The sequence below is a fragment of the Talpa occidentalis genome, unplaced genomic scaffold (genome assembly GCF_014898055.3).
Source record: "Talpa occidentalis isolate TD23 unplaced genomic scaffold, MPIMG_talOcc4v2.1 talOcc4.12, whole genome shotgun sequence".
Taxonomy (NCBI): Eukaryota; Metazoa; Chordata; class Mammalia; order Eulipotyphla; family Talpidae; genus Talpa; species Talpa occidentalis.
Genome location: NW_023601212.1, coordinates 96,956,367 through 96,980,165, shown reverse-complemented (window position 1 = coordinate 96,980,165; position 23,799 = coordinate 96,956,367). Strand labels below are relative to the sequence as shown.

The window sequence follows — 23,799 nt, the reverse complement described above, 5'->3', positions numbered from 1 at the left end:
GCCACTCATGGTCTTGGTCTACCAGACTGAATTTGTGGTTAGTTGAGGCAGGGTGATATAGTCAGGAGGTTATTTGTTCCATCTCGTGAGTGGCTAATTGCCAGACTAGCAGCGAGGCTGTAGCGTTGATCAACATATGCCACCAGCAAGCAGAACCTTTACTGAAGGACTCGTTTGATTGCAACCAAAACATCACCAGAACTAGGAGCTGTGTGTCCACACACTGATAGAATTTTTTTGCAATTGTGCTGTGCCCTCAATTCTGATCAGCTTTGTGTGTGGGGAAAGACTCCTGGTGCAAGTGGCAGACACCCTGCTGGAGTTGCCTTACACCCCAGATGGGATTGATGGGCACCTGTCCCTGAGCAGTCTGTCCTGGCTAAACCATGGCTGGGGCCAGGTGTTCGCAGAAGCTGTCAGCATCTGCCTCGTTCCAGTTCTTGTTTCTTCTTCCTTCTGTGTTGGTGTCATCCTCAGGCAGGCTCCAGGCTCACATCACGTCAGCTTAGCGATTCCTGGAGAAGAGAAAGCTGCTTTCTGAGCCTTGCCAGCTCAAGTCTGGAAGTGAGCATCGTTGCACCAACCTGGGGTCTCACACCCATCCCTGAGTTACTGCGCAGGGGTCATGGGGTACTCCAACTGGCCCTGCCATGGAGGCAGGGTGGCATCAGCTTTGCCTAAGCACATGCACAGAGAATGCAAAATAGGGCTGGCCCTCCCCATGGGAAAATCAGGGATTCTTACCCCAAAAGAAGAAAAATGTTACCTACCAGGCAGGTGCTCACCCTCTCTTGGTATTTTCCACTTTTGCCAAAGATAGCGCTGATATTTTTAGAGTCTGGCATATAATATTGCCAGGTTTGCTTGCTTTGAATATTGTGTTCACCATATCACACATAGTGGGTCTGAGGCATCTGTGATGTCAAGTCCAAGTTCTTCTTTTGGGCCTTCAGAATGCCTCTGACTCTGGTCCCTCCCCTCTCTTGTGGGACACAGAGGTAGGTGCATTAATGCAGGCTGGAGGTCCAGAGCACCCTCGGCAAGCAGACAGCCAGTTAAGTGGAGGTCTGAGGACTGAGTGGTTGTGACCAGGTAGCTGCTGGGAGCTGGGGGGGTCAGGGGAGAGCAGGTAGAAGGGAGGATGCTTCAGGTATAGGAAACAGCATTTGGGAAGCCTGGAGGAAGGGACTCAGGTGGCTCAGCAAAAGGGTGTATGTGGGGTGAGAGGAGGTACAGGACCCGAGAGCAGAGTGGTGAGCTGAGAGGTCACCAAGCCAGGGCCTGCTGGGTCTGTAAAGCCTGCTAAGGGATTTGGTCATTAGGCCGAGACCAGTGGGAGTCCTGGGAGGGTTCTGAGGCACACTGTAGTCTGGCCAGTTTGGAAATGGATTGGAGGAGGGCCAGGCTGGAGGTTCGGCATCCACTTGAGGGGGCTGCTGTCTCTGTTAAGTTATGCTGTCACCCCAGAATATTTCTCCTGACATTTTGAATAGATGGTCCTTTTTCACACACTGTTACACACGCCTCACATGTTCACCTGTCTGTGTCTTGCTTTTTCCACTTAAGCTTCTGTCTCTTTTCTTCCTGCCCATAGAAATGCCTAACTGTACCCTGACAAGGCCAGTTCTTCCATAAAAATTGCCCTGGTGACTTCAGCCCATGCAGGTTTTCCTGTCTCTCTCCTTCGCTTGTCCTTACCCCTGCGCTCCTGCTTTGCTAGCACATGAGCACATGCAGCCTCCTCCTGAGAGGCAGGCCAGCTGGTAGGTGCTGCGAGCGCTTTGAGTTTTATTCCACCTCGAGTGGGATCCCCGGGCAGCTGGCTCAGTCTCGTATGCTTTGTTGTGTGTTTGTCTGTCTCTCCCTGCTTGAACCGAAGCTCCTTGAGGACAGGTCCTATGTGGCCCGTTCACCTGGGATTGTCAGGTGCCAGCACAGGGTCTGGCTCTCTCTCAGTTATCACGGACGGGCACATGAAATGCCACTGGGTGGATGAAAAAGCAGCTTCTGGCTTTTCCTAGCCCTCTTGCTCCTCCGGCGTGGCCACAGTGCTGTGCTAGAGCTGTGGCTTTTTCCAGGGCTGAAAGCCCTGCCTGGGAGTGCCAGCTCTCAGCGTCTCTCAGACCCAGCCTCATCCGATGACCCAGTTGGACATCTTTGGGGGATGAGTCATTAGGAGGAGCAGCGCCTGGAACACCTTTCCCTAATCCTCTGGTCTGATTCGCCCTGCGTGCAGCTGTTCCTGGTTCTGCGGGCCAGAAGGCTGGACACTGACTGAGTGCAGGTTTTCAAGGCACAGAGTAGAGCATTCTGGGGAACATCTGAGTAGTCCAGTCAGACCCAGGCCCTGTTTGTCCCCATTTTTCCTATACCTAGACATTGTTATGGGGGGCTGAGGCTGACGTGCTTAGGGAGAGCGGATTGCTAGTCCCTCTGGGCCCCTGTCATTCCTCATCCTTTCTCACTCTCGCAGATAAGTTTCAGGATCTTCCAATAGGAGCCTCCTAAGAGCATATTCTGACACAAATCATCAAACTTGTATGAACTTGAACTTGGCATGTCTGTGTCTGTCTCGGTAATGAAGTGGACTTTACTATTATGGACCGTCATGCTTCCATGTGAAGAAGGGACTCTCTTGAGAACACAGGGTCGGTGGAGGCAGGATTGTTTACCATCCATCGTCCTTGGTGATGAGCCTCTAGTGGGTTGGCTGCGCCTTGGCAACGGACTGAAGTGTTTCTGAGCTCTGGGCATTTCAAACTCTTAAGCTTCTGTCCAAGTAGAGTGTGCTCATGTCAGAGCCTGGTATTGGGGTTCTGCAGAGCTTCTGTTAGAGCTATCTTAATGCTGGCTCTTTTTCAGAGAAAGGTCAGTTATCAGGACTTACCTGAGGCTCTGGTATGTACCTCAGTGCCTTGTTCCTCTGTATGTAGTTTATTTGGTTTTCTTGGATGCTGGGCCTTCTTTTCTAAGGAAAAATATCCTTAATTCTGGTTCCCCTCTCTTCCCCCCCAGTTATTGATTTGCCAATCATTTACATAACTAATTTGGGATGGACAACTCACCTTCGTTGGTATGCGTGCCTTACTCTCCCTTCGCCAGAGCTCCCCTGTGCATTCTTGACTTCATGCAAATGCTCGGCTGATAAAAGTGCTGTCTGTATTTGCACTCTTTATACTATAGTGCTTATAAGCAGTGGGGTTGGAATCAGATTGAGTGCCCTGCCTCAGAGCTCAGGGCAGGTCTTAGCCTCCCAGAGCCCCAGCTCCCTGGTGCATCAACCCTGCAGGGCTGCTGTGAGGGGCTGATGAGTGAATACATTATACTAGCAGGAGGCTCATTAGGAGGCTGCAACTGTCATGATGATGATGATGATGATAAAAATGCACACATACAGAGGATGAGAGAAAATGTCATCATTGTAAAAGAAAAATCTTAATTTGCTGGGTTTAAGCACCCAAAGTAAATGGTTCCTTCCTTGGGAATTATCTGGAGAGGACACAGCTTTGCACACAGAGGTGGCCTTCCTAGAAATATTGTAGATCATCTAAACAATTAGGAAAGTATTCCCAGCAACAGAGTAACTCTGTTTTCCTTTCAATGGTGTATTTTGTAGCCATTGTAGGTATTTGCAAACAGTTGTATTGACAATAAAGGCAACAAATGCTTTCATTTTAGCCAGAGGTGAGAAATAGGATGGGTGTAGAAAGGGGCATGCTAGTGTTCATCTATGTGAATATCCACAGTGAAGAAAAAGACCCCAGAGCCTGCATCATACGGAGGCTCCAGCATTGACTGTCACTCAGCAGAGGCGTGATGGACAATTGCCGCTTCTTTTGTTGTGGTTGAAGTTTCTAACCTTTTTAAAATGAATGTTACATTTACAATCAGGAAGTTACTAACGCATACTACTATCTCAGAGGTAGCTGAATTACTGGATTTCCTAAGCTCTAGATATTAGGCCTTGATCCCTTCAGCTTTCTTTCCCCCCAGTGCATTTATGCAGATATGTACTGAGGGTCTCTTCTGCGTGCTAGGACCTCAGGAGATGAGCAGATGAACAAGGTGCAGACATAATCATCAGGGAGCTTTAGGGCTTGAGATCAGGTTATCTGCCCCTAACAGCATTTAGACAATGTGGAAAATGTCCAACTCTACCATGTACAATAGCATCAAAAAACGTCAAATACCTTAGGAATAAACCTAACAGAGGATGTGCAAAACCTTTATCCAGCAAACTCTGAAAGCAATGTAGTCCCTGTCACGTTATTCGATGGCAAAGATGTCCATTCTCTCCATATTTAGCAGCAGATGTAGGGCAATGTAAAAGGGACTCTTAGCAGGTATTTTTGTGGAAATTTGGAGGTGATTTTTAAATTTATATGGAGAGGCAAAGCATCTAAAATAGCCAATGTAATGCTGGAAAAGCAGCAGGAGAGAGTTACAGGACTTACGTGATCACCTAGCAAGATTTACTGTACACTGCAGTCACCTGGCACATGGTGTTGGCACAGAGGCAGATGACCCAATGAATGGCCCTGGAGCACCCAGAAGGAGCCCCACACGCATAGTCATCTGATGAATGGCAAACGTGATGCTGGAGGGAGTGGGAGAAGTGAGGACCTTTTCAGTAGGTGTTGCTGAGTCAACTAGTTTCCCATATAGAAACAGCAAATTTGGTCAATACCGTAAAACACACACAGATTGTTCCAGATGTACTCTAAGTCCAGAGGCAAAGGTAAAACAGTAACTTTTAAATAAGAAAACAATATTTCTTTATGACCTTAGGGTAGGTAAGGATTTCTTTTTTTAAAATTTGTTTATTTATATATGCATAGAAGAACTGGGGTACACCTGCAGGGGGTGAGAGATTCTCCAGAGAGAGTGGAGCAGAACAAATGGATCTACTGAAATACACTGCTAGGGGGAGCAGCGGAAGAGACAGGAGAGGTCTGTTATGCCATCTGTGGGTCAGCTCCCTGGCCGAGATCGAACTTGTGCTGCAGTGGTGATAGCTTCATAGTGCTAAGACTTAACCCCTATACCACCAGGGAAGCCCGGTAAGAATTTGTTAAGCAAGATACAAAATACACAATCCAAGGGAAAGACTGATAACTCAGACTGCATTAAAATCATCAAAAAACCACTGCAGAGAGTAAAAGGCACATCATATTCAGAAAGGATACATACTTGTGTTCAGAACACACACAGAGCTCGATCAGCAAATGACACCTAATAAGAAATGAGCAAAAGTCTTGCATAGGCACTTCACAAAAGCAGATATTCAAGTAGCCCATAACATCTGAAAAAGTGCTCAACTTTGTCTATGTTCAGGACATAAAACGCCAATGTGATATCACCATTTACCTGCCATATTGCCCTCCTTCCCGCCCCCCTGCAAAAAAGGCAAGGATAGCAAGATTTGGAGAGGTCTGGCTCTCAGACCAAGTCTCTGGCCATCAGGCAGTGGGCCAGCTGCGCATACCCCCCAGCTGCTGTCCATGTGCTAACCACATGCGTGTCCCAGTTATTCCCAGTAGGAGGATCACAGAGCCAGACCCTGTACCGCACTTGGAACTCCTAGAATCTTCTTTCAGGACTTAACCATCTGCCCTTTCCCCGGGTTTGTTTGTAAGGGCCTCATAGTTACTAGACTTTTTTTTTGCAGAGATTACTGAACAAAAGCGATGATGAGAACAGCAACAGAAGTGTGATAGCACATTATCCTGCAGGCAGGGCAACACCAGCTGGGAAGGCTGCCTCTGCGCTGCACAGTGGGCAGTGCCTGTCGCCAGGACATGGGCATGGGGCACGCTGTGGCCTGCATGGTGCAGGGGTTCTCAGGCTTTCGTGGGCACTGGAGGCTCTGGAGTCAGATTCTGTGGGTCGTGTTCTATGATCCTGGTGTGAGGAGCTAGGATCTGCAGCTTCAACGGGTGATTCTGATGTGGGGAGCCCATGAATCCCCATCTGAAAAACTGCACTTTGAGCCTTTGGGGGCAGATGAATGGAGGTGAGATTCACAAGTGGTTCCCTAGTGTTTCTTCCCAGGCTTCGGTTTAGTGCTGTGGCGTTTCCTCCCACAGGGGCCCTGCTGGTAGATTTAGATGCAGGTGGAAGAGTTTTCTGTTTGGAGGCTCTTCCAGGTATTGTGTTTTGAAAGTTGCAAGCAATTTTTAATTACTTTAACAATTAAATGACATTATACTGTGTCTTTAAAATATAATAAATAGTAACAATACTAATCAATAAAGCCCAGCCCCCTTAGGCTGCAGATTGCTCCTTATTGTTGCATTGGAAAGGTTGTGCTGCTTTACATCTTAGCCGTTGTTAGAGAGCCAGTGGGATAATCCTGTCTCTGTCTCCCAGCCTTGCTCTCACCCGCCCCCACCCCAAGCTGCAGGTGGTCATAAAAGACGACAGGAGGTGCGTTGTCCTGAGTCACCTTTTCCCCCCCAAGCCGTGACAGCAGAAATTGCTTCCTTCTGTGTGCTGGAGAAGCCATCTCTTGAAAGCAGTGCTCCTAGGGTGCCCGACCGGCCTTCACGCTGCTCAGGACTGGCCTCATCAAGTCCTTCGGTTCTCCGCACCACCAGCAGAGGGCCTAGAGACCTGGACTGGGTCTGCCTGTCTCTGTCCAAGTGGCTGGCACAGGTCTGGAGCAGGTCTGGAGCAGTGTAGACCTTCTAGACCCATCTGGTGGGTGAAGTGCAGTCTCCTAGGCTCTCAAGTCCACATGACTTTGTGAATTCAGTCACCTGCATTCAGCAAATAGGATCATTGCCCTTGAACTGCAAGCCCCACTTTTGATGGGTGCTCTGTCCTTTGTGGGGTATCCCCATGATTTTTGCTTCAGCTGCTGGCTTTGAACCAATCCTTGCTGAGACTCCACCTATCTAAGTCTGCATCGTCTGGGCTGCGGGTCTTTCCTTAGGCCTTCAGCCCTGAGCCGTGTGTCTCCACTTACTCCCCCCGTATCATGATCATCAGGGAAGCATGTGATGAGGCCAAAGCATGGTCTTCCCCTAGTCCTACTGAATCTGAATCTCCGGGTGCGCTCTAGCGCCCCTTGCTTTGTCCGGCTCTCCAGTGACCCTCCTGGCCCCTGAAGTTTGAGGTGACTGTCTTCACGGGCTTAAAGATTCTCTCATCTCCATTTGTGTTGCTGTGTTCCTGGCTATTTAATTCTTTCAAGCACTGTCTGCCATTGGTCTTGGCCAGTGAATTATGTCACATGTGAACGGGAAATAGCTAACCAAATCTGAGAAAGCATAAGCGAATTATCCCCAAAATGTTCCTTGTGATCGCAGAGCCTGGCTTTCACTTTAGTTGCTAAACTTTAATTTCCTTCCCTTTCTCTTAGATATCTGTACCATGTTTTGACCAAAAACACCACAGTCACAGAACAGAACCGGAACCTGCTAGTGGAGACCATCCGTTCCATCACCGAGATCCTGATTTGGGGAGACCAGAATGACAGCTCTGTGTTTGAGTAAGGGTTTCTGATGTTTTTTTCATGTTTTGGTTCTTCTTCACCCTTCAAATATTTTTCTAAATGTACACCATGAGTCACTCCTGATGATGTCAGGATTTGACGCCAATTTGGTCTCGCATAGATATCTATCTATATCTGTTTCTGTCTGTGTACGGTGTCCTTGAAATGCTAGAAATGCAAGCGGAACATGAGAAAGTTCTGGAAATGGGTGTCTCTAGACAATCTGAAAATATCATGGGTAATTTTCCCAGTGGTGTCTGATGATCTCCTCAGAGGAAGGAGAAAATGTCCTGGTAGTCAGGTCCTGAGGGACTAGAAGGACCCTGCCTGGCCCAGCTGAGCCGGGTCTCCCAGCCAGCCACCCCAGGGTACCCACTGTCCATTTGCTCTCTGTGTCACACAGCTGGTGAGTGATAGGGCCGCTCTCACACCTAAGCCCTGGGGTTAGCTCCTCTTTCCATACTTCCAAGGAGAGCCACCTTCAACCAGGCTCACCTCTCCGAGCCTCGGTTTCCTTGTCTTCAAAGCAGAGAAAGTTCCCGTGCAGTGACAGGTACAGGGTAGGCACTCAAGAAATGTAGCAGATGATCATAAAGATGGTGTTCCTATTGGGTAATTAAGAAGAAGGGCCTTAAACCATGACTTCCTCCCTGACAGACCTGTCTCAAGGTCTGTGTGCACAAGGATGTGGGTTATGACCACCACCAAACACAGATTTTATATCAGGTACTTTAATTACAAATTCTGAGGCCACCTAAAGGACCCACTCAAGGCTAGGAAAGGTGCTCCTTGTCCAACCTGGCTTGATGTGCGATGGCCTGATTTTCTAGATAACTCCATGTTTCATCAGTAAGGCTATCAAAGCAACACTACTTGTGGGGAATGCAGACTCTTAAATGCAAATATGCGATAATGGCCTTGACCCCCAGAGGAAGCCAGGAATAGTCAAGTGAGGTGTTGCTCGTAAATGGGACTAGCTTCCTCTACACTTTTTAATTTTTTTTATTTTACGTATTTTTTACATTATTTTTCATTTTTGCACAATGTATGCATTTTCATCCTGGTTATAGTCCCCGTACAATTTCCAAGGACTAGCTTCCTCTAAAGGGACTAGATCCTGGGAAATGTATTGTTGGTAGTGGTTGTTTTGGAATTGAGAAAGACCTTTGAGTTCAAGATGTGAAGCCCGACCCCTCTGCTCACACAGATTATCCCAGCTTAGCTCTCATCTTAGAAAAACCCCAGAGTTTGTAGTGGTGGCCCAGTGACTCTGCCCAATAGAATCCCCAAAGAGTCTATTGTAAATTGCGTTTGTAAATTGTGGAATAATTTTAGATTTACTGAAAAGTTATGATGATAGCACAGAAAGTCCCCACATCTCCCACTTTCCCCCATGGCCGCTCTCTTATGGTACCAGAACGTGTTTGTCGAGAAGGAGGTGCTGACATGGGGTCTGGTTGTTAAGCGGCCTCCATTTTTCCCATTCAGATTCTCTTTTGCTCCCGGATCCCAATCCAGACTCCCGTGGTGCAGTTAGTTGTCACATGTCCTGGGTCTGCCCTCTGTTCTTAGTCTTCCCGGGTTGACTGCCAGCAAAAATTTGACTTGGAATGGGCTGGGTACCCACCTCTTTCCATGCAGAAACAACAAACTGGACAATTTGAAAATCAAAACTTTTTGAATATTCAGCCTTCTCTTGCCCCTTTGTAGGGAATTCCAGTTGATTAACACTCAGGGGTACCTATGGAGAGCAAAAGAAAAATGCTTAACTAGGAAAAGTAGGACATAAAACAGAGGATAGAAAGTGTGGTTTGTTGGGGATAGTTGGGTGACTGTGTGGTCCTTGGTAGGAAGGTGCTGGAAATGTTGCATTTTCTTTTTGACGGAAGACGGGGCTGGAGAGTTGGAGTGTACACATGCCGGAGCCCTGTGGGTGGGGAGACCTGGCCTAGCTGTGGGTGCCTTCCTGGGGAGGGGTCACCTGAGCGCTTGGAATGTACATAGAGGATGCTTGGGATTCCAGGTGGGGAAGCCAGCCACTGACGCTGTCCCGTTCTCCCCACAGCTTCTTCCTGGAGAAGAACATGTTCGTTTTCTTCCTGAACATCCTGCGGCAGAAGTCAGGCCGCTATGTGTGTGTGCAGCTGCTGCAGACCTTGAACATCCTCTTTGAGAACATCAGCCACGAGACCTCACTTTGTAAGGACAGCCTTTATGCGCGCCTCTGCCCCCTGAGCGTCACAGCTGCCTCGGGGCTTCATGTTGTGTCTCCAGTGTCTGTGCTTATGTGTGTCTTAGTGGGCTTGGGCCACCATAACCAAAGACCCCTGGGTGACTTAGGCAACAGAGGCTTGTCTCACTGTCTGGAGGTTACAAGTCCAAGTTCAAGGTGCTGTCAGGGTTGGTCCTGCCGCGGCCTCTTTTCCTGGTTTGCCCATGGCTGCCTTCTCTGTGTCTCACAGCACCTTTTCCTCTGTGCCCAAGGAGGGAGGGGGGAGTGGAAAGAGGTAGAAGGGAGCAGAGCTGGTGTCTCTTCCCTTATGAGGACACAGGTCCTGTTGGATTAGGACCCTACTCACTGACCTCATTTGACCTTGATTTCCCCCATAAAGGCCCCATCTTCCAGTATAGTCACACCGAGAGTTAGGGCTTCAATGTATGAATTTGGGGCACATAGTTTAGTCCATAACACCTCGTTTGTCCCTGCATGGTGGGATACTGTGAGGGGCCAAGAGAGGGCTTCCCTCTGCTTAATGATTTTGGGGGGTAGTATCCATTTCTGCTTTATAATTTATTATTAAAGAGTGGGTCGGGGGTCACTGAATAGGCAGCCAGTGGAATAAGCCTCAGAGCAGCAGGGTGAGGAGGAGCTCAGCCAAGGAAAGTGCTACAGCGTGGGCTATGGCTCCCACCCCGGCCGCTGCAGTCCCTGTGCCCTCGCCAGGTCCCCGTTCTGCACCCGAGGCAACCACCCCGACAGGTGAGCACTGTTTAGCAGTGCGGAGAGGTTGGGTTTAACAGCAGAGAGGCTGGGTCATCAGCCAAGGTGACAGCTGTAGTAAGGCCAGGCCTGGCTCGTGTGCTCCTCAGCTGGGAGAGACTGTGACCCGAAGAGACCTTTGTCAGTAGCTTAGAGCTTTTCTTGTATGGGGTGGGGGGTGCTACAGGCATCTTGTGGGTAAGTCCAGGATGCTGCTAGATATCCCACAGTGCACAGGACACCCCCCCGCAAAGGATTATCTAGCCCAAAATGTCAGCAGTCCCCAGGCTGGTTGGGTGGATCCCAATCCTGTGCTTGCCCCTTGCTTTATTGTTCCAAGAGGACCGAACCAAGCCCCAGCCCCTGCCCACGAGAAGTAGAGAGAGAAGATGAGGAATGGAATCGCTGTCAGGAGCGGAATTTAGGTCCCCAAGACAGTGTCTGGAAGTGGAAAGAGGGAGAGATGGTGGCAGTTCCTGGCGGTGGAAGGAGGGCGAGATGGTGGGCGTCCCCCTGGGGACAGGGGGCCGTGTCCTAGGGAGGCAGGCCTGGGAGGTTGATGGAGGCTGAGTGGTGGCTCTGGGAGCAGCCACTAGATGGTGCTGCTGCGCCAGGAGCGGCGTCTCTCCTTCCCAGAGAATGGCAAGTTGACAAGTGCGCCGTTGACTCACTAGCTACCTGCGTGGTTTCCCTGGTTAATCAGTCGTCAGGCTGGATATGAATCGCGTGCGGTCTCTGAAAACTCCGTGAGGGGAAGACCCAGCTCAGGGGTACAGGCCCTGGCCTCAGACTCAACTGGGCCCCACACGCAGTTCTGCCGCTTTCTCCCCAAATGCCCTGGAGAGTGAACTTTCCAAGCTGTAGTTTCTGCCGCCGGAGTGGAGATACTGACAGAACCTGGGAGTGGAGCGGCTTGAGGGCTGAGTGTGATGGCTGTGTGGAGAGCAGCGCAGAGGCTGGTGGATGCCAGTGCCCGCTAGAGTTGGTTTTACCATTAAATCTGCCTCCCCTCCTCCCCCTATCTGCTCTCTGGTAACCTTTCTAGGCCCAGCTAGCCACAGGGCTGCCTCACTGAAGGTGGGGGTCAGGGCCACAAAGGTTTCTGGGGTTTTAAGATCATATGGCCTTCATTGTACAGCAGGTCTCTAAAGGCATCTTTTTTGTGATAGCGTCAATGAGAAAAACACATTCCCAGCTGACGCTGAATGAAATGACATTACTCAGGACTCTGCTTTCATCACATGTTGTTTTGCTTAAAGTTAGCTTCCAACTGACAGCGCTGAAAGAGGACTTAATGTGCTAGGACTAAACGAGGAAGAAACCCGGGCAGGTGCCTTTAGCACTACAGGGAATTCACCCTTCATTAGGCACAAAATCAGCAAAAACTGCTGCCTGTTTACAACAGGTGGATTTGGCGGGGGTGGTGTGTGTGTGACAAGGATTGCCCTTTTATGTCTGTTTTCTAATTATAGAAAGAAAATGTCCTTATTATAAAACAGCAACAAAATCGAGCACTACAAATTATAGAAAGCACAGCTTCTGTGCAATCACTGACGGTTCAGTCCCCACCTGCCCACGTATCTTAGACCCTCCACATCCTGTGTCCCTGCCTCATTTGGCATAAGAGCTGCATCTCGCTGGGCCAAACTTATTTAACTGACCATGGGCATTTAGGTGGTTTCCAAATTTTCACTATTACAAACTGCCATTTTACAAGTGCACCTGCTGCCCGTTGGGTGTGTAACCTGAGTCAGAGGCCCGAGGGACTGAGGTCGCAGACAGATTCCTGGGTTTGTTATAAAAGGCTGCCACAAAAGGCTGACCACATGGTAAGGGTGGAGTAGAAAAGTCCCTGCCAAATAATAGAGGCATCTCCGCTGCTCCTCCATTGGCCCCCAGCACCCACGCTGTCATCTCGTGGAGGCCCTGGAAAAAGTCCCTGCCGGGGAAAGCTTGGAGCATGTGGCTGTTCCAGTTCGATGCAGCCCAGAGGTTCCTGCCAGCAGATCTAGGCTGCCCGCGCAGGCGTCTGTGCCACTGGGGCCCGGGCACTGCTACCAGCCACCATGGGGCTCACAGCGGTGTCTCACCAGCCCCCGCCTCTGTGCCAGCCAGATAGCACAGTGTCCCTGGGCTGCTGTCATAGGGTAGTTCCAGGTGGGCAGGTTGAGGCTTCTCCAGAGTTACTGTCACACGGCACAGAGCAAAAAGGAAGGCCCTCCACCACTAGCAACCTCGCCCTCACTGGCGTGCAAGCAGAAGGAGCCAGGTACACAGAAGTGTGCGTGCTATTTGGTGCATGTGGGAAGCAGAAGTGCATGGAGACAGGGTCATCTTTGGACAGGGAGCTTCTGGGAAGCGGCCCATTGGGTGGTGTTTGGAGGTGCATATACTGCAAAAGTTCATCCAGCTGGGCCCCTAAAATTTAGAGGAATGTGTATGTAAAGTATAAAGTCACAAGGACTTAAGATTCAGATCTATGTACAATTCTAGTAAATCAAGCCAAGCTTAGAGCATCCTCACCCCAGACCCACGGCCACGGCCACCTCTGTGCAGGGGGCCTGAGAGCTCTTCAGGGAGTGTTAGAATCGGGACTGGTCACCCTACGAACTTCTAGGCCTGTCTGCGTGTCTCCTGTGAGCCCGCCAGTGTGCTGTTCTGGACCCCTCCCATGCCCCCTGCTCCTGGAAGGCTGTTCTTGTCTATTTTGGTGATTCCAGGCAGTCTTCCAGTTACACTTCGAATGGCCTAGGTTAAGGAGCTCTTTGGCACCAAATAACTTCATGGGTATTTCTGATTCACCCACGAGCACTCTGTTTGGTCTTAGAATATGATGATGGAGGTCAGGACTCCCCAGGTGACAGTAACACAGGGGAAGCTGCTATGGGGGGAGCGCTTGCTCTGTGCCCCCCACTATCTCGCTCCCTTCATCTGCACGAAACCCTGGGAGAAAGGTACCAGCGTTGCAGCTTTCAGACCGGGAACCTGGCTGGTGGTGACGCACCGTGGCTTGCCCCGAGTCGCTCAGCTGGGCGGCTGGAAAGTGGCACAGGCCCGTGGTCAAGTCCAGTGCCTCTCAAACATGAGCACGATGGAACCGCTCCTAACAGGCCTGGCCCACAAAGAGCCCACGGGCCAACGATGCACATGGCTGACGAGCTCCAGGCCTTGAGACTGCCAGGCCAGACTGTGGGGGAGCTCGAAGCTCCCTACCCCCCTTACTATCTACCCACCATGTGCAGGCGTTGCCTCTTCAGCTTTTACCTATCTATGCGGTGCCTGGTGGACGGACAGAGTACCCAGAATGGCAGTGCAGGACAGGCCTGGTGTGAGCCGGCTCCCAGGCTCAGCGGGTCTCTAGACCTGCCTTGGTGGGTCAGCACAGCTGTAACAGCCAGCTCATCTGTGGCAGAACATACAGAACAGCCCACCCTCTGCAGAATATAGGGGTTCCCGGCGGGGACAGAGGCAGGCCATGGTAGGTAAGGGCCTCGGCAGCGTTGCTGGTGGTGGGGCAAGCACATGCCCCTGTCAGGTGTGAAGGTGTCCTCTGAGATTACAGTGAGGTGAATGAATGGTAAATCAGTAAAACTAGTTTTTTAAACAAAGCTAGTTGATCTGGTGGCAGCATTTGCAATCAGGAGGTACACCTTGACCTTGGCTTTCCAGCCTCCCTCACACAGTCAGACCCCGTCACCATTCAGGCCTGCATTTCTACAGGACCCGAGCACGGGGGGCTGGGAGGAGGCGACCATTCTAGTTGGCCCCCAGGGCCCACAGCCCTCGTCACCCAGTTTTCCTTGGTGGTCCCTGTTAGTGCCTGGCACCACAGGCTCTGCCATCAGACCTCAGTTCAAATCCCATCTCTGTGACTTATCATCTCTGTGTTCTCAGGCGAGTCAGTCAACCTCTCGGTGTCTTTTTCCTCTCTGCTAACTGGGAAGCCCGGGACCTCGTCGGCAGTTGGGTCCCGAGGGTTGATGGGAAGCCCTCAGCCTGTGGCCTAGGAGTTCATCATCTAAAGGGCCTTTTTTGAAAGCACGTGGCTCCTTAGGGAGAAGGAAGCCACACTCAGCCCTCTGTGGCATTCAGGGATGATGGTGTGACTTTTGATGGCAAAGGGGGACAGCTTTTTATAGCCCACAGTGCTCTTTACCCTTGTGTGTGTGGGGGTGGTTTGTGAAAACACCCACGTACCAGCTCGTCTTCCCCACCCCCAGCTCTCGAGTTGAACATTGCCAGCAAAGAAAGAAAATGTTGGAGTGTTTTCTTGTATTTGGTGTGGGAGGGAGGGGTGGCCTGGCCTTTCTAAGGCATTGCTCTTGAACTCTCTAGGGGCCAGGCACAGGGGCAGCTTGCTTTGCTGGTTAAAGCTTCAGCTGCTCTGAGTTCACTTGTTGAACCCCAGCCACCCAGAAGGAAGCTGGGCTGGCGCCAGCAGGCTCCAGGGCCCTGGGCTTTTCCCCCTGGCTGGCTCTGCCACACTTCCTCCAGCACCATTAACTTGTGTCCCGCTTGTTTGTTTTTCTCCCTCTAGATTATTTGCTCTCTAATAACTATGTCAATTCTATCATTGTCCATAAGTTTGACTTTTCCGATGAGGAGATTATGGCATATTATATATCATTCCTGAAAACCCTCTCGTTAAAACTCAACAACCACACCGTCCACTTCTTTTACAATGAGGTGAGTAACTGCCGGAGGGGCACCTGTGGGTGGCCAGTCAGAGCCGCCTTCCGTGGGGTGGCTGTGGATCTGCTTCCAAAGCCCTTACACATGCGCTCTTACCTGAGCCTCAGAGCGGTTCTCTTTGGCCTGGGCATGCATCGAAAGGTTTCATTTTAAAGTTTAACCACTTACCCCTCTATTTTTAACACACAGTTCCATTTGTGTTACCTGGTGGGGAGAAGTTCCCGGAAGTTGCTCAGGGTTATGTTGCCCTGGGAAGAAACAGGAAGTCCAGTCCGAACTGACTGGTCACTTCCCTGGTCTGTGGCCTTAGACAAGTCCCTGTCCTCTGAGCCTCAGTTTCCTTGTCTGAGAAATGGGCATGAGAGCATGCCCTTGTAAGGGTTTCCGAGGATCTAATTAAATGAAAGGAAGTCTTCAAGCCTCCCAGTATGAACCTGGCTCCCTAAAAGCATAGCCATTGCTGCCCTTTACAAGCCAACATCCCAGGTATTCCTTGGGAGAAATACGAGCAACTTAAATACATAAATTGCTGCTGCTGTCATAATTAAAAGGCCCTTGAATGATAAGGTCCCCAGAGGTTCAGATGTTGCTCTTTGGGGCTGGCTCATTCATGGCTCAACCACTTCATCTGGGGTCCAGGAGTTTCCAGCTTCCTGCTGTGCTGACCATACAGCTGGCCTCTGTCCTCAGGCTCGATGCCTCATGGCCTCAGGATGGCTGCAGCAGTTCCAAACATCACACGCCACTGCGGGAAAGCCTGATGAAATCACTTCCCTTCCTGTGTCCCGTTTTATCTTCCAAATAACTTCTTCCCAGAAGCCTCCCAGTGGACTTTCTCTTATGTCGCACTGGTCAGAACTCTGTCACATTTCTCCCCAAGTATGTTGGGAATTAGGGAGCAGCCTGGTAGGCTGCTCAGTTCAGGCTCAGTCATGAGGCTGTGTTATCCAGAGGTTGGATTGGGGCTGATGATCTGCTTCTGAGATGGCTCACGCCTTTGCCTAGTGAGGTGGTGCTGGCTGTCGGCCAGAGGCCTTGGTGACGCAGCCTTCCCCAAGCGTCCTCATGGTATGGTGGTTGGTTTTTCTCAGAACAAATGACCCAGGAGACTGATGCAAGCCTTGATGCCTTTATGACCCAGCCTCAGAGGACACATCACTTCTGCCATATTCTTTAGGCCTCACAGGGCTGCCCTATCTCAGTGTGTGGGAGGAGGACACAAGTAGGTGGACACAGGAGGTGAGGACCGCCGGGCCAACTTGGAGGCCAGATTCCACCCAGCCACCTAGTGTTTGTGTGCGTGGAGTGTCCTCCGATGGGTGCCCGCGGCACTGGGCGGGCCTGTACTGGGAGCCAGCCCCTAACCCCACACAGATCTGAGTTAGGGCAAAAGCCATCCTGCTGTCCCCAGATGACGTGGCAGAAGTCCCCTACATCTTGATTTTCTCTGTCCAGATTACTTGTGTGAGTGTGGGAAGAGCTGGCCTCAGATGGACGAAGTGCTAACTGCCAACCATCAAATTTGTGGCAGCTTGAAAAATTAATATTGTATGGCCCCTAGCCACGCATGGCAGGTACTCAGGCACATGTCCCAGGACAGATGACCCACCTGCCGAGTCTGGCTAGAGAGGGGCCAGGTTCTCCCCGACCCGGGTGAGCTGTGCTCCTCTGTACTGATTGGGAGGGCAGAATGCTGGGATTTTGAAGCTAGAGCAAAGTTTCTGGAAGAACGCCCTGTGGTCTTTAAAGCAGCGGTGAGCTTTAGAGCAAGCTCACCTCTTGGTTTCCTCCTACGTGGCTACTGCAGCAGCTCATACTTGTTAAGGGTATACTTGCCTCCTCGTGCTCACAGTGGCCCTGTCCTCAGGAGACAGTTGTCACTTTCCTGGAACTTGACTGTCACCTCTCCCCCACACTCAGCCTGCGGGTGCCCTCCCGGGGAATCCAGAGGCATGTGGAGTCGGGCCAGCAGAGGGCAGCAGAGCAGCACCCTGTGTCTCTAGGCCCAGCTCCTGATGTACTTCAAAGGCTCCCCGGGTGGAGTTCTGTGGTTCTGAACCATTTCTGTCCATTCTGATGATCCCTTTTTAACGTCAGAAGATTCCTGAGCTCCTCTTTCTCCATGATAATGTTTACAGTCTCCTATTTCCAAATAGAGAAATTTATAATAGCCAGGGATTCCAGTCGCAGTCACACTTCATGCTTGCCTTGTCAGTTGATGCTTTGTCAGTCGATGGAGCCTCCAGGGGTGACAGCAACCTTATTCCCCAGAACTCATTAGGAATTAGGCCCGGGCTAAGCACTGCACCGGAAATGATCTCATTTAATACCTCTGACCATAAAGTGCAAGGTATTTATCCCCATTTTAAAGACAGACAGACACTTAGGAACATTCCATCACGCCGCTAAGAAGTGGTGTCACGGATCGCCAACCAGCCTGGTGCTGTCTGAACGTTTTCTGTTTCTTCCATGGTCTTGTCACCCATCCCTTCTCATGTTCCCCACTGGGAAGGAACCACTGACTTCAAGTTCACTTTGGTAACTTTTTATGTCTTTTATTGGCATCTCTGCTAGGATTCAAAAGGCAGGGGGGCAGGCCTGTCTCAGGGGTTTGCAACTAATTCTCGGTTCTTTGGTTTTAGCACACAAATGACTTTGCCTTGTATACAGAAGCTATCAAATTTTTCAACCACCCTGAAAGCATGGTTAGAATTGCTGTAAGAACCATAACCTTGAACGTCTACAAAGGTAGGTTTCCTGGCAGTTCCCGCCCTGTTGGATTTTAACTTAGCAGTTAGCACTTGTGCGTGAGTCTGCCCCTACGATTCTCCAGTGGTGAGAGGGGCTCATTTATTGTTGCTTGATTGCTTATATCACCACAGGCTTGTGGTCACTGAACACTCAGCTGGCCCTTTACATTACTTTTTGTACCACGGCCTTCATGCACGCTCTGTTCTGCATGTTCAAGTCTTAGAGCCAACATGCAGAAATAGTAACACCCCACGAGAGGCACGTTGGAGCTTGTAGCCGCCATGTCATAATCAGATAAAGCAAAGTTGTCTTTGAGCGTTAGTTTTAAATTTTCATGTTTTGGCCTGTGTTTGGCCCCAGTACAGCCAGAAGGTCGGCTATCTTTTGAAAAATGTATAAAAAGCATTTCACACCGCAAACAGCAGGGGGCAGTTTTGTATTCTCAATGCAGCCAAACCCAACAACAAATCCCTCCTTTCAAGATGTACTTAATGCCCAAAACATTGCCTCCTGGAGAAGCCCTGCCACCTCCCTTGCCCACACTAGCATAGAGTCTGGCTGACACATTTCCTGAACTGAAATTGCCCTCAAAGGCAACGCCTTGGAAGTTTAATGCCTAGTAGTTATTTCTCCTGCAGTCACCACGCTGGAGCTGGGGTTCCATTTTCTCAGAGATCAAAGAACTTTGACCTTTGCTGAGTTGTGATGTCATTGCTTGAGATGACCCCAATTGGGAGGGGGCGGGAGTTCCCCAGGGACGCACTCCATCTAGTTCTGGGATTGCTTTAAACTGAAGAACTTTCTAAGAGGCCAATGAGGTCCATCTAGAGGTCACAAACTGAAGGCCTGAGAGTCGAATCCAGACTCAGACGTGTTCTAATTGGCTTAGGTGTGTTTAAAAAAATTACAGATTGGGTGATTTGGGGTAACAGTCTTCTTGGGCCTGTGCATACTCGTGATCAGACTTGAATGTGTAGATTTAGCTACTCTGGGCCCACAGCCTTACAGGGCAGTGGTGAGCTGGTGCTGAGAAGCAGCTTCTCCCTTTGGGCCCAAGAGCCATCCATGCTCCTCAGTTCACACTCTGGGTCTGTTGGCTTCACTCACTGAGTGACTAGCCACACTCAGGCTTCCGAGTTTGTGATCTGGCCGAGTCCCCGGCCAGGCCAAGCCCAAGCCCGTTCTGCTGCTGCCCCCGCTCTGTTCTCTCTTGTTCTCTTCTAACCTGTACCTTTCAGTTTAGATGAAGCCTCCCGCTCTCTCCCCCTCTGAGCAGCTATCTCGCATCTCAGCTCCTAACCCTGTTAACTGTTGTCTGTTTTTTGCCTTTCCTTCCATGACGATTCCTGTGTTCCTTATTCCAGTGTCATGTAAGTTATTAACCTCTGGTTTTCCACTTTCTTAACTTATCCTTACATGTAAATGCAGGGAACTTGCTTGAGCATGGTGTAGCCTCCTGGGTAGTCTAGCTGGCCATGCAGCTGGTACGGGTGCCCTCCAGAGCACTCTTAGGGCTAAACCGTCCGATTAACTGATTTTACTAAAGATAAAAAATAGCATAAGAACTGCCTGGATGAGATTAGTTTTGTACATAAGACAGCCATGTTCCAGTATTTCCAGGAAAGACAGAAAAGACTGAGATGATAGGAAAAGGCTTTTCATCGTGGTAGTGGTGCTGTTATTGTTGAATCTCTCCCAAGTTATTTTTGGTAGCGTGACTTACTTTCTCTTCTTTTGTGGATTTTCTCAGTGGATAACCAGGCCATGCTGCACTATATCAGAGATAAAACGGCCGTCCCTTACTTCTCCAACTTGGTCTGGTTCATCGGGAGCCACGTGATCGAACTTGATAACTGTGTGCAGACTGATGAGGAGTAAGTGACCTCCGCGTGCTTATTAGGTAGACAGAGTGACTGTAAGGGGAGCATTTTTATTGGGGACCAGTAAACACTAGGATAAAATGTCCTCATCTGCATGTGGGCAGATGTGGATTTCTGTGCTCTAAAAGGTGCTGCCTGCCTGTTTGGATCAGTGGAGAGCTGGAAACAAGTATCTCCCAGAGGGAATGAGGTCACTGAATGCAACACACCCTTAGATGGGCTGCCAGGCAGCTGGCACACAGTAGGTGCTCAATGAAAAGATAAACGTTACCCAGCTACTGATGCATGAACAGTCGGGGTACGGTAGACCACACTGCGTGGAGCCCTGTCTGGCAGCACAGAGGAGCGAGGCACCCTCTGCAAACCTAGGACTTTGGAAGCTCTCTAGTAAGAGAAAGAAGCCAGATGCCAAGGCCCACAGACATGTGGTTCTGTTTCTAGGAAATGCCCAGAATAGGCCCATCGAGACAGAGAGGGTGAATGCTTTCCTGCCACTGGGGTTGGGGTGGGGTTGTCATGGGAGAAATGGGAACCACTAGCTATGAGTAGGGGCCTGGTTGGGTGGGGAGGTGATAAAAGCGTTGCTGGTTGTGCTGGTGGCTGGGTCGCTGGCACTGTACCAAAAACCATTCAAGTCACATTAAATGGGTAGATTTTATGGCATGTGAACTGTATCTCAATCGTTGTGGGTTTTTTTTTTTTTGTTTGTTTGGTTTTTTTTTTTAAGTGATTAGGATGGTGATTTGGGGTGATGAGTAGAAGTTCCAAAGTGGGATTTCTTACCCTTGGCCCTGTGTCATGGGGCGATGGGATGCATGTCGGAGGGTGCGCAGTATCCCTGGCTCCATCCACTCGAAGCCAGTAGCACCTCCCCGGGTTGTGACAACCAGAAATATCTCCAGACTTGGCCAAATGTCTCCTTTAAGGCCAAGTCAACTGAGAATCACGGCCCCAGATCGGCAGCCCCACACAGACCTGGGGAAGGCACAGTGGACAAGATCAGGCCACCCAAGGGACTTGGGAGGAGGGCTGCTGGGGGAGGAGCTAGGCAAGGTAGAATATTTGTCCCCACTTTGGGAAGGAGGTGAGGACAGGTGGCTGGCAGATGACATGGGTAGGGCGGGTCACGGGACACCTGTGAGGAAAGAACACGCAGTGACACAGGAGGGAAGTGACATCCCAGTCCTCAGTGTGGCGAGCAGTTTCGATAAGTGGACACTGGTCACTGGCGGCCACTGGGGGAGGGCGGAGGGGACACCAAGAGCTCTGTCAACAGCTAGTAGCAGAGACGACTCCATGCCAAGTAGAAGTCCTGTAGATTTATAGCCATTGGGGAGGGGCTCCCCACTAAAGAGCTAAATAAAACCTGCCTCCCCCGGAGAACAGGCAGGCTGGGGAGTTGGCCAGGAGCTGCTGGTTTTCATTACCAGCTTGATTTTTAAACCATCTGCACTTGTAACTTTGATAAGATTCCTTTTAACTGAAGGCTTCAAAGGTAAAGTGTATTAAATATTCTACCAAAGAAACATTTCCATAGTTATTTTATTAAGTGGGGGAAAAGTTTGCAAAATGTGTATAAAGCGTTCCAGGCCTTGGGTGGGCAGTGGGTCCAGGGTATGCGTCACCTCAGGCATCACAGCATGTCCTTGCTAGACACATCTACTGAATAGCACCTGCAAGTGTAATAAGGAATAATTATCCAGTCATGTAAGAGGAGCAAAAACGATCCTGTCTTTGTTTCCCGAAAGCATGACAGTTAGATGCACAGGTAGATGTGCATCCCGAAAGCGTGACGGTTAGAGGCACAGGTAGGTAACACCTGTGCTTTGACATCGGTACAGGGAGACCCAGAAATACAGAGACTTGGGCTGCAGGCTCCCAAGGCCCCAAATGCTAGGTCATGGTGGGGCTTTCAGAGATTTTGATTTCTTTTTGCTTTCATTTTTTTCTTTTTTGTCTTCTAAAATGGCCCTCTATTACTTGGGTGATAATCCTAATAAAACAAATGCGTCACTCGGCTGCTTTGCTCTTTATAGCCCTGCCATTTTGGGGATGGGGAAGGGGTGCCCACTGGCTGGCTAAGGGGTTCCATCCTTGGGCATGTGAGACTGCACCCACTTCCCCGCCTAGAGGAAACAGACCTCCTGGGGCCAGAGGGGATACCGTCCTCGCACTCTGCCTCCATCATGGCCTGAGCCCATGGGGCGGACATGGCTGCTGAGGCCTGCTTTTTTCTCGGCACGCCTCTGGAGCATTTTAATTAGCCAGGATTTATTGCCCCATTAATACCGCTTATCTTGGGTGCCAGGGGATCCTGCCACACTGGTTAGTGGCTGTTCTCGTGAAAGGGCCTGCTGTGAGCTTAGCAAGGTTTGCCTCTGTTTATCCCACTTGGTGAGGGGCGCAGGGGTGAGTTGGGCTTAGTTCCCCAGAGGGTGGGGGGAGCCCCCAGAAACCCCCTAAAATCAATTGCAGTGGACCAGATCCCACCAGTGGGGTCAGGATCAGTCTCCCTTGAGACAACCGCAGTATCTGTTGTGAGTGAACGCATGCCCGTGACTAAGTCTCAGCCACAGTTCTAGACCCAGCACGCTGTGCATCGGCTCCCAGGCTGAGGGGGCGTTTCTCTCGGCAGGCACCGCAATCGGGGCAAGCTGAGCGACCTGGTGGCCGAGCACCTGGATCACCTGCACTATCTCAACGATATCCTGATCATCAACTGCGAGTTCCTCAATGACGTACTCACCGACCACCTGCTCAACAGGCTCTTCCTGCCGCTCTACGTGTACTCACTGGAGAACCAGGACAAGGTGGGCTGGAGCCGCCCCGGCTCGGCTTCCTCAGAAGAGGAAGGACAGGCACCTTGGATAGGACCATGCTGTGTGAGGGGTTGAGGCTTTTGTTTACTTGTTTTTGATTTTAATCAAATTTGATTGATTTGCCATTCATTTCCATTCCTTATATAACAATGTGGGGAGCACAGCTCCACCCCTCAACATGTGCCCCTCCTTTCCTCACCTCCACCAGGGACTTAGGGCCTGAGCGCCATCCCTCCCAAGGCACCGGGGTTTCCTTCCCTTGCCCTTATTTCCTGAGGAGGGAGAAGCTGTAACAGTGAATGAGAAAAGAATACTGATGTCAGAAAGAAACAGGACACCTCCACGAATTTAGGTTTTTGTGTCTCTGCATCCTTCTTTTAAAGTGTTCTCATCCCCACTGGCTTTCTGCTCTTGCCAGAGCTGATTGACTTGGAGGCCATCTGGGCAACAGCAAAGGCTACACAGAATGCAGGGGCAGGGATGGACACAGCTTGCAGGCTCGGGGATGCCCGAGGGTCTTGTGCCTGTCAGAATGCACAGGGGTTCTGGTTCAGTGGGTCCAGTGATTCTGAACTGCTGGTTCTCGGTCCCCCTATGAATGCTGCTGCTTCAGGGAGGACAGGCCTTTGCCCAAGGCCTCCTGGGGTTCAGGGGCAGATGCCTCCTGGGAGGACAGGCCAGATGGTTCCTCGACAGGGGTTTTAGCCTCTGTGGATAGGTCCCAATGGGATGCAACTTTCTTTTGGCATAGAATGTGAAGATTCTTTCAAAAAATAAGTAAATAACTAGATCTACCAGAGGTAGCCCTGGGAGGCAGAGAGAAAGCACAGGTATTAAAGGCTTCGGACCTGGGTTCAAATGCTGCCCCTTCCTGAATGTCACTCTTGACCTTCTGCAAGGCAGTTCTGCTCCCTGAGCAAAAGGGTCCTGCCGCTCGTCCCAGGGTTGGTGTGAGCTGGAGCCCATTTGAAGCGCTGTATGAATGGGGGCCTTCCCAAGGCCAGAGTACCCCAAACTGCTTTTTGCCTCTGGGTTTGGAAGTTCCTTCCTGAGAACTGGCCTCTGCCCGCCCTCCCTCCACCCCCCTACCCCTGCCCCAGCTCTCAGTGCCCCTGAGGGTGGAATGGGTGTTCTTGGTGTTTGGAGGACCTGGGTCTCTTAGGCCCAGCCTCTGATCTGACT

General features: G+C 50.5%; 1 protein-coding gene across 6 annotated transcripts in view; it reads left to right on the top strand.

Moving 5' to 3' along the window:
- CLEC16A (C-type lectin domain containing 16A) overlaps positions 1–23,799 on the top strand; it is a 180,395-nt gene that overhangs the window by 3,278 nt on the left and 153,318 nt on the right. For all 6 annotated transcript variants that reach the window (XM_054693842.1, XM_037507598.2, XM_037507604.1 and 3 more), the window contains exons 2-7: positions 7,364–7,492; positions 9,561–9,694; positions 15,013–15,161; positions 17,810–17,915; positions 19,669–19,792; positions 22,434–22,608. In XM_054693842.1, the coding sequence (XP_054549817.1) occupies positions 7,364–7,492; positions 9,561–9,694; positions 15,013–15,161; positions 17,810–17,915; positions 19,669–19,792; positions 22,434–22,608 (817 nt within the window). The remainder of the gene's footprint in view (positions 1–7,363; positions 7,493–9,560; positions 9,695–15,012; positions 15,162–17,809; positions 17,916–19,668; positions 19,793–22,433; positions 22,609–23,799) is intronic.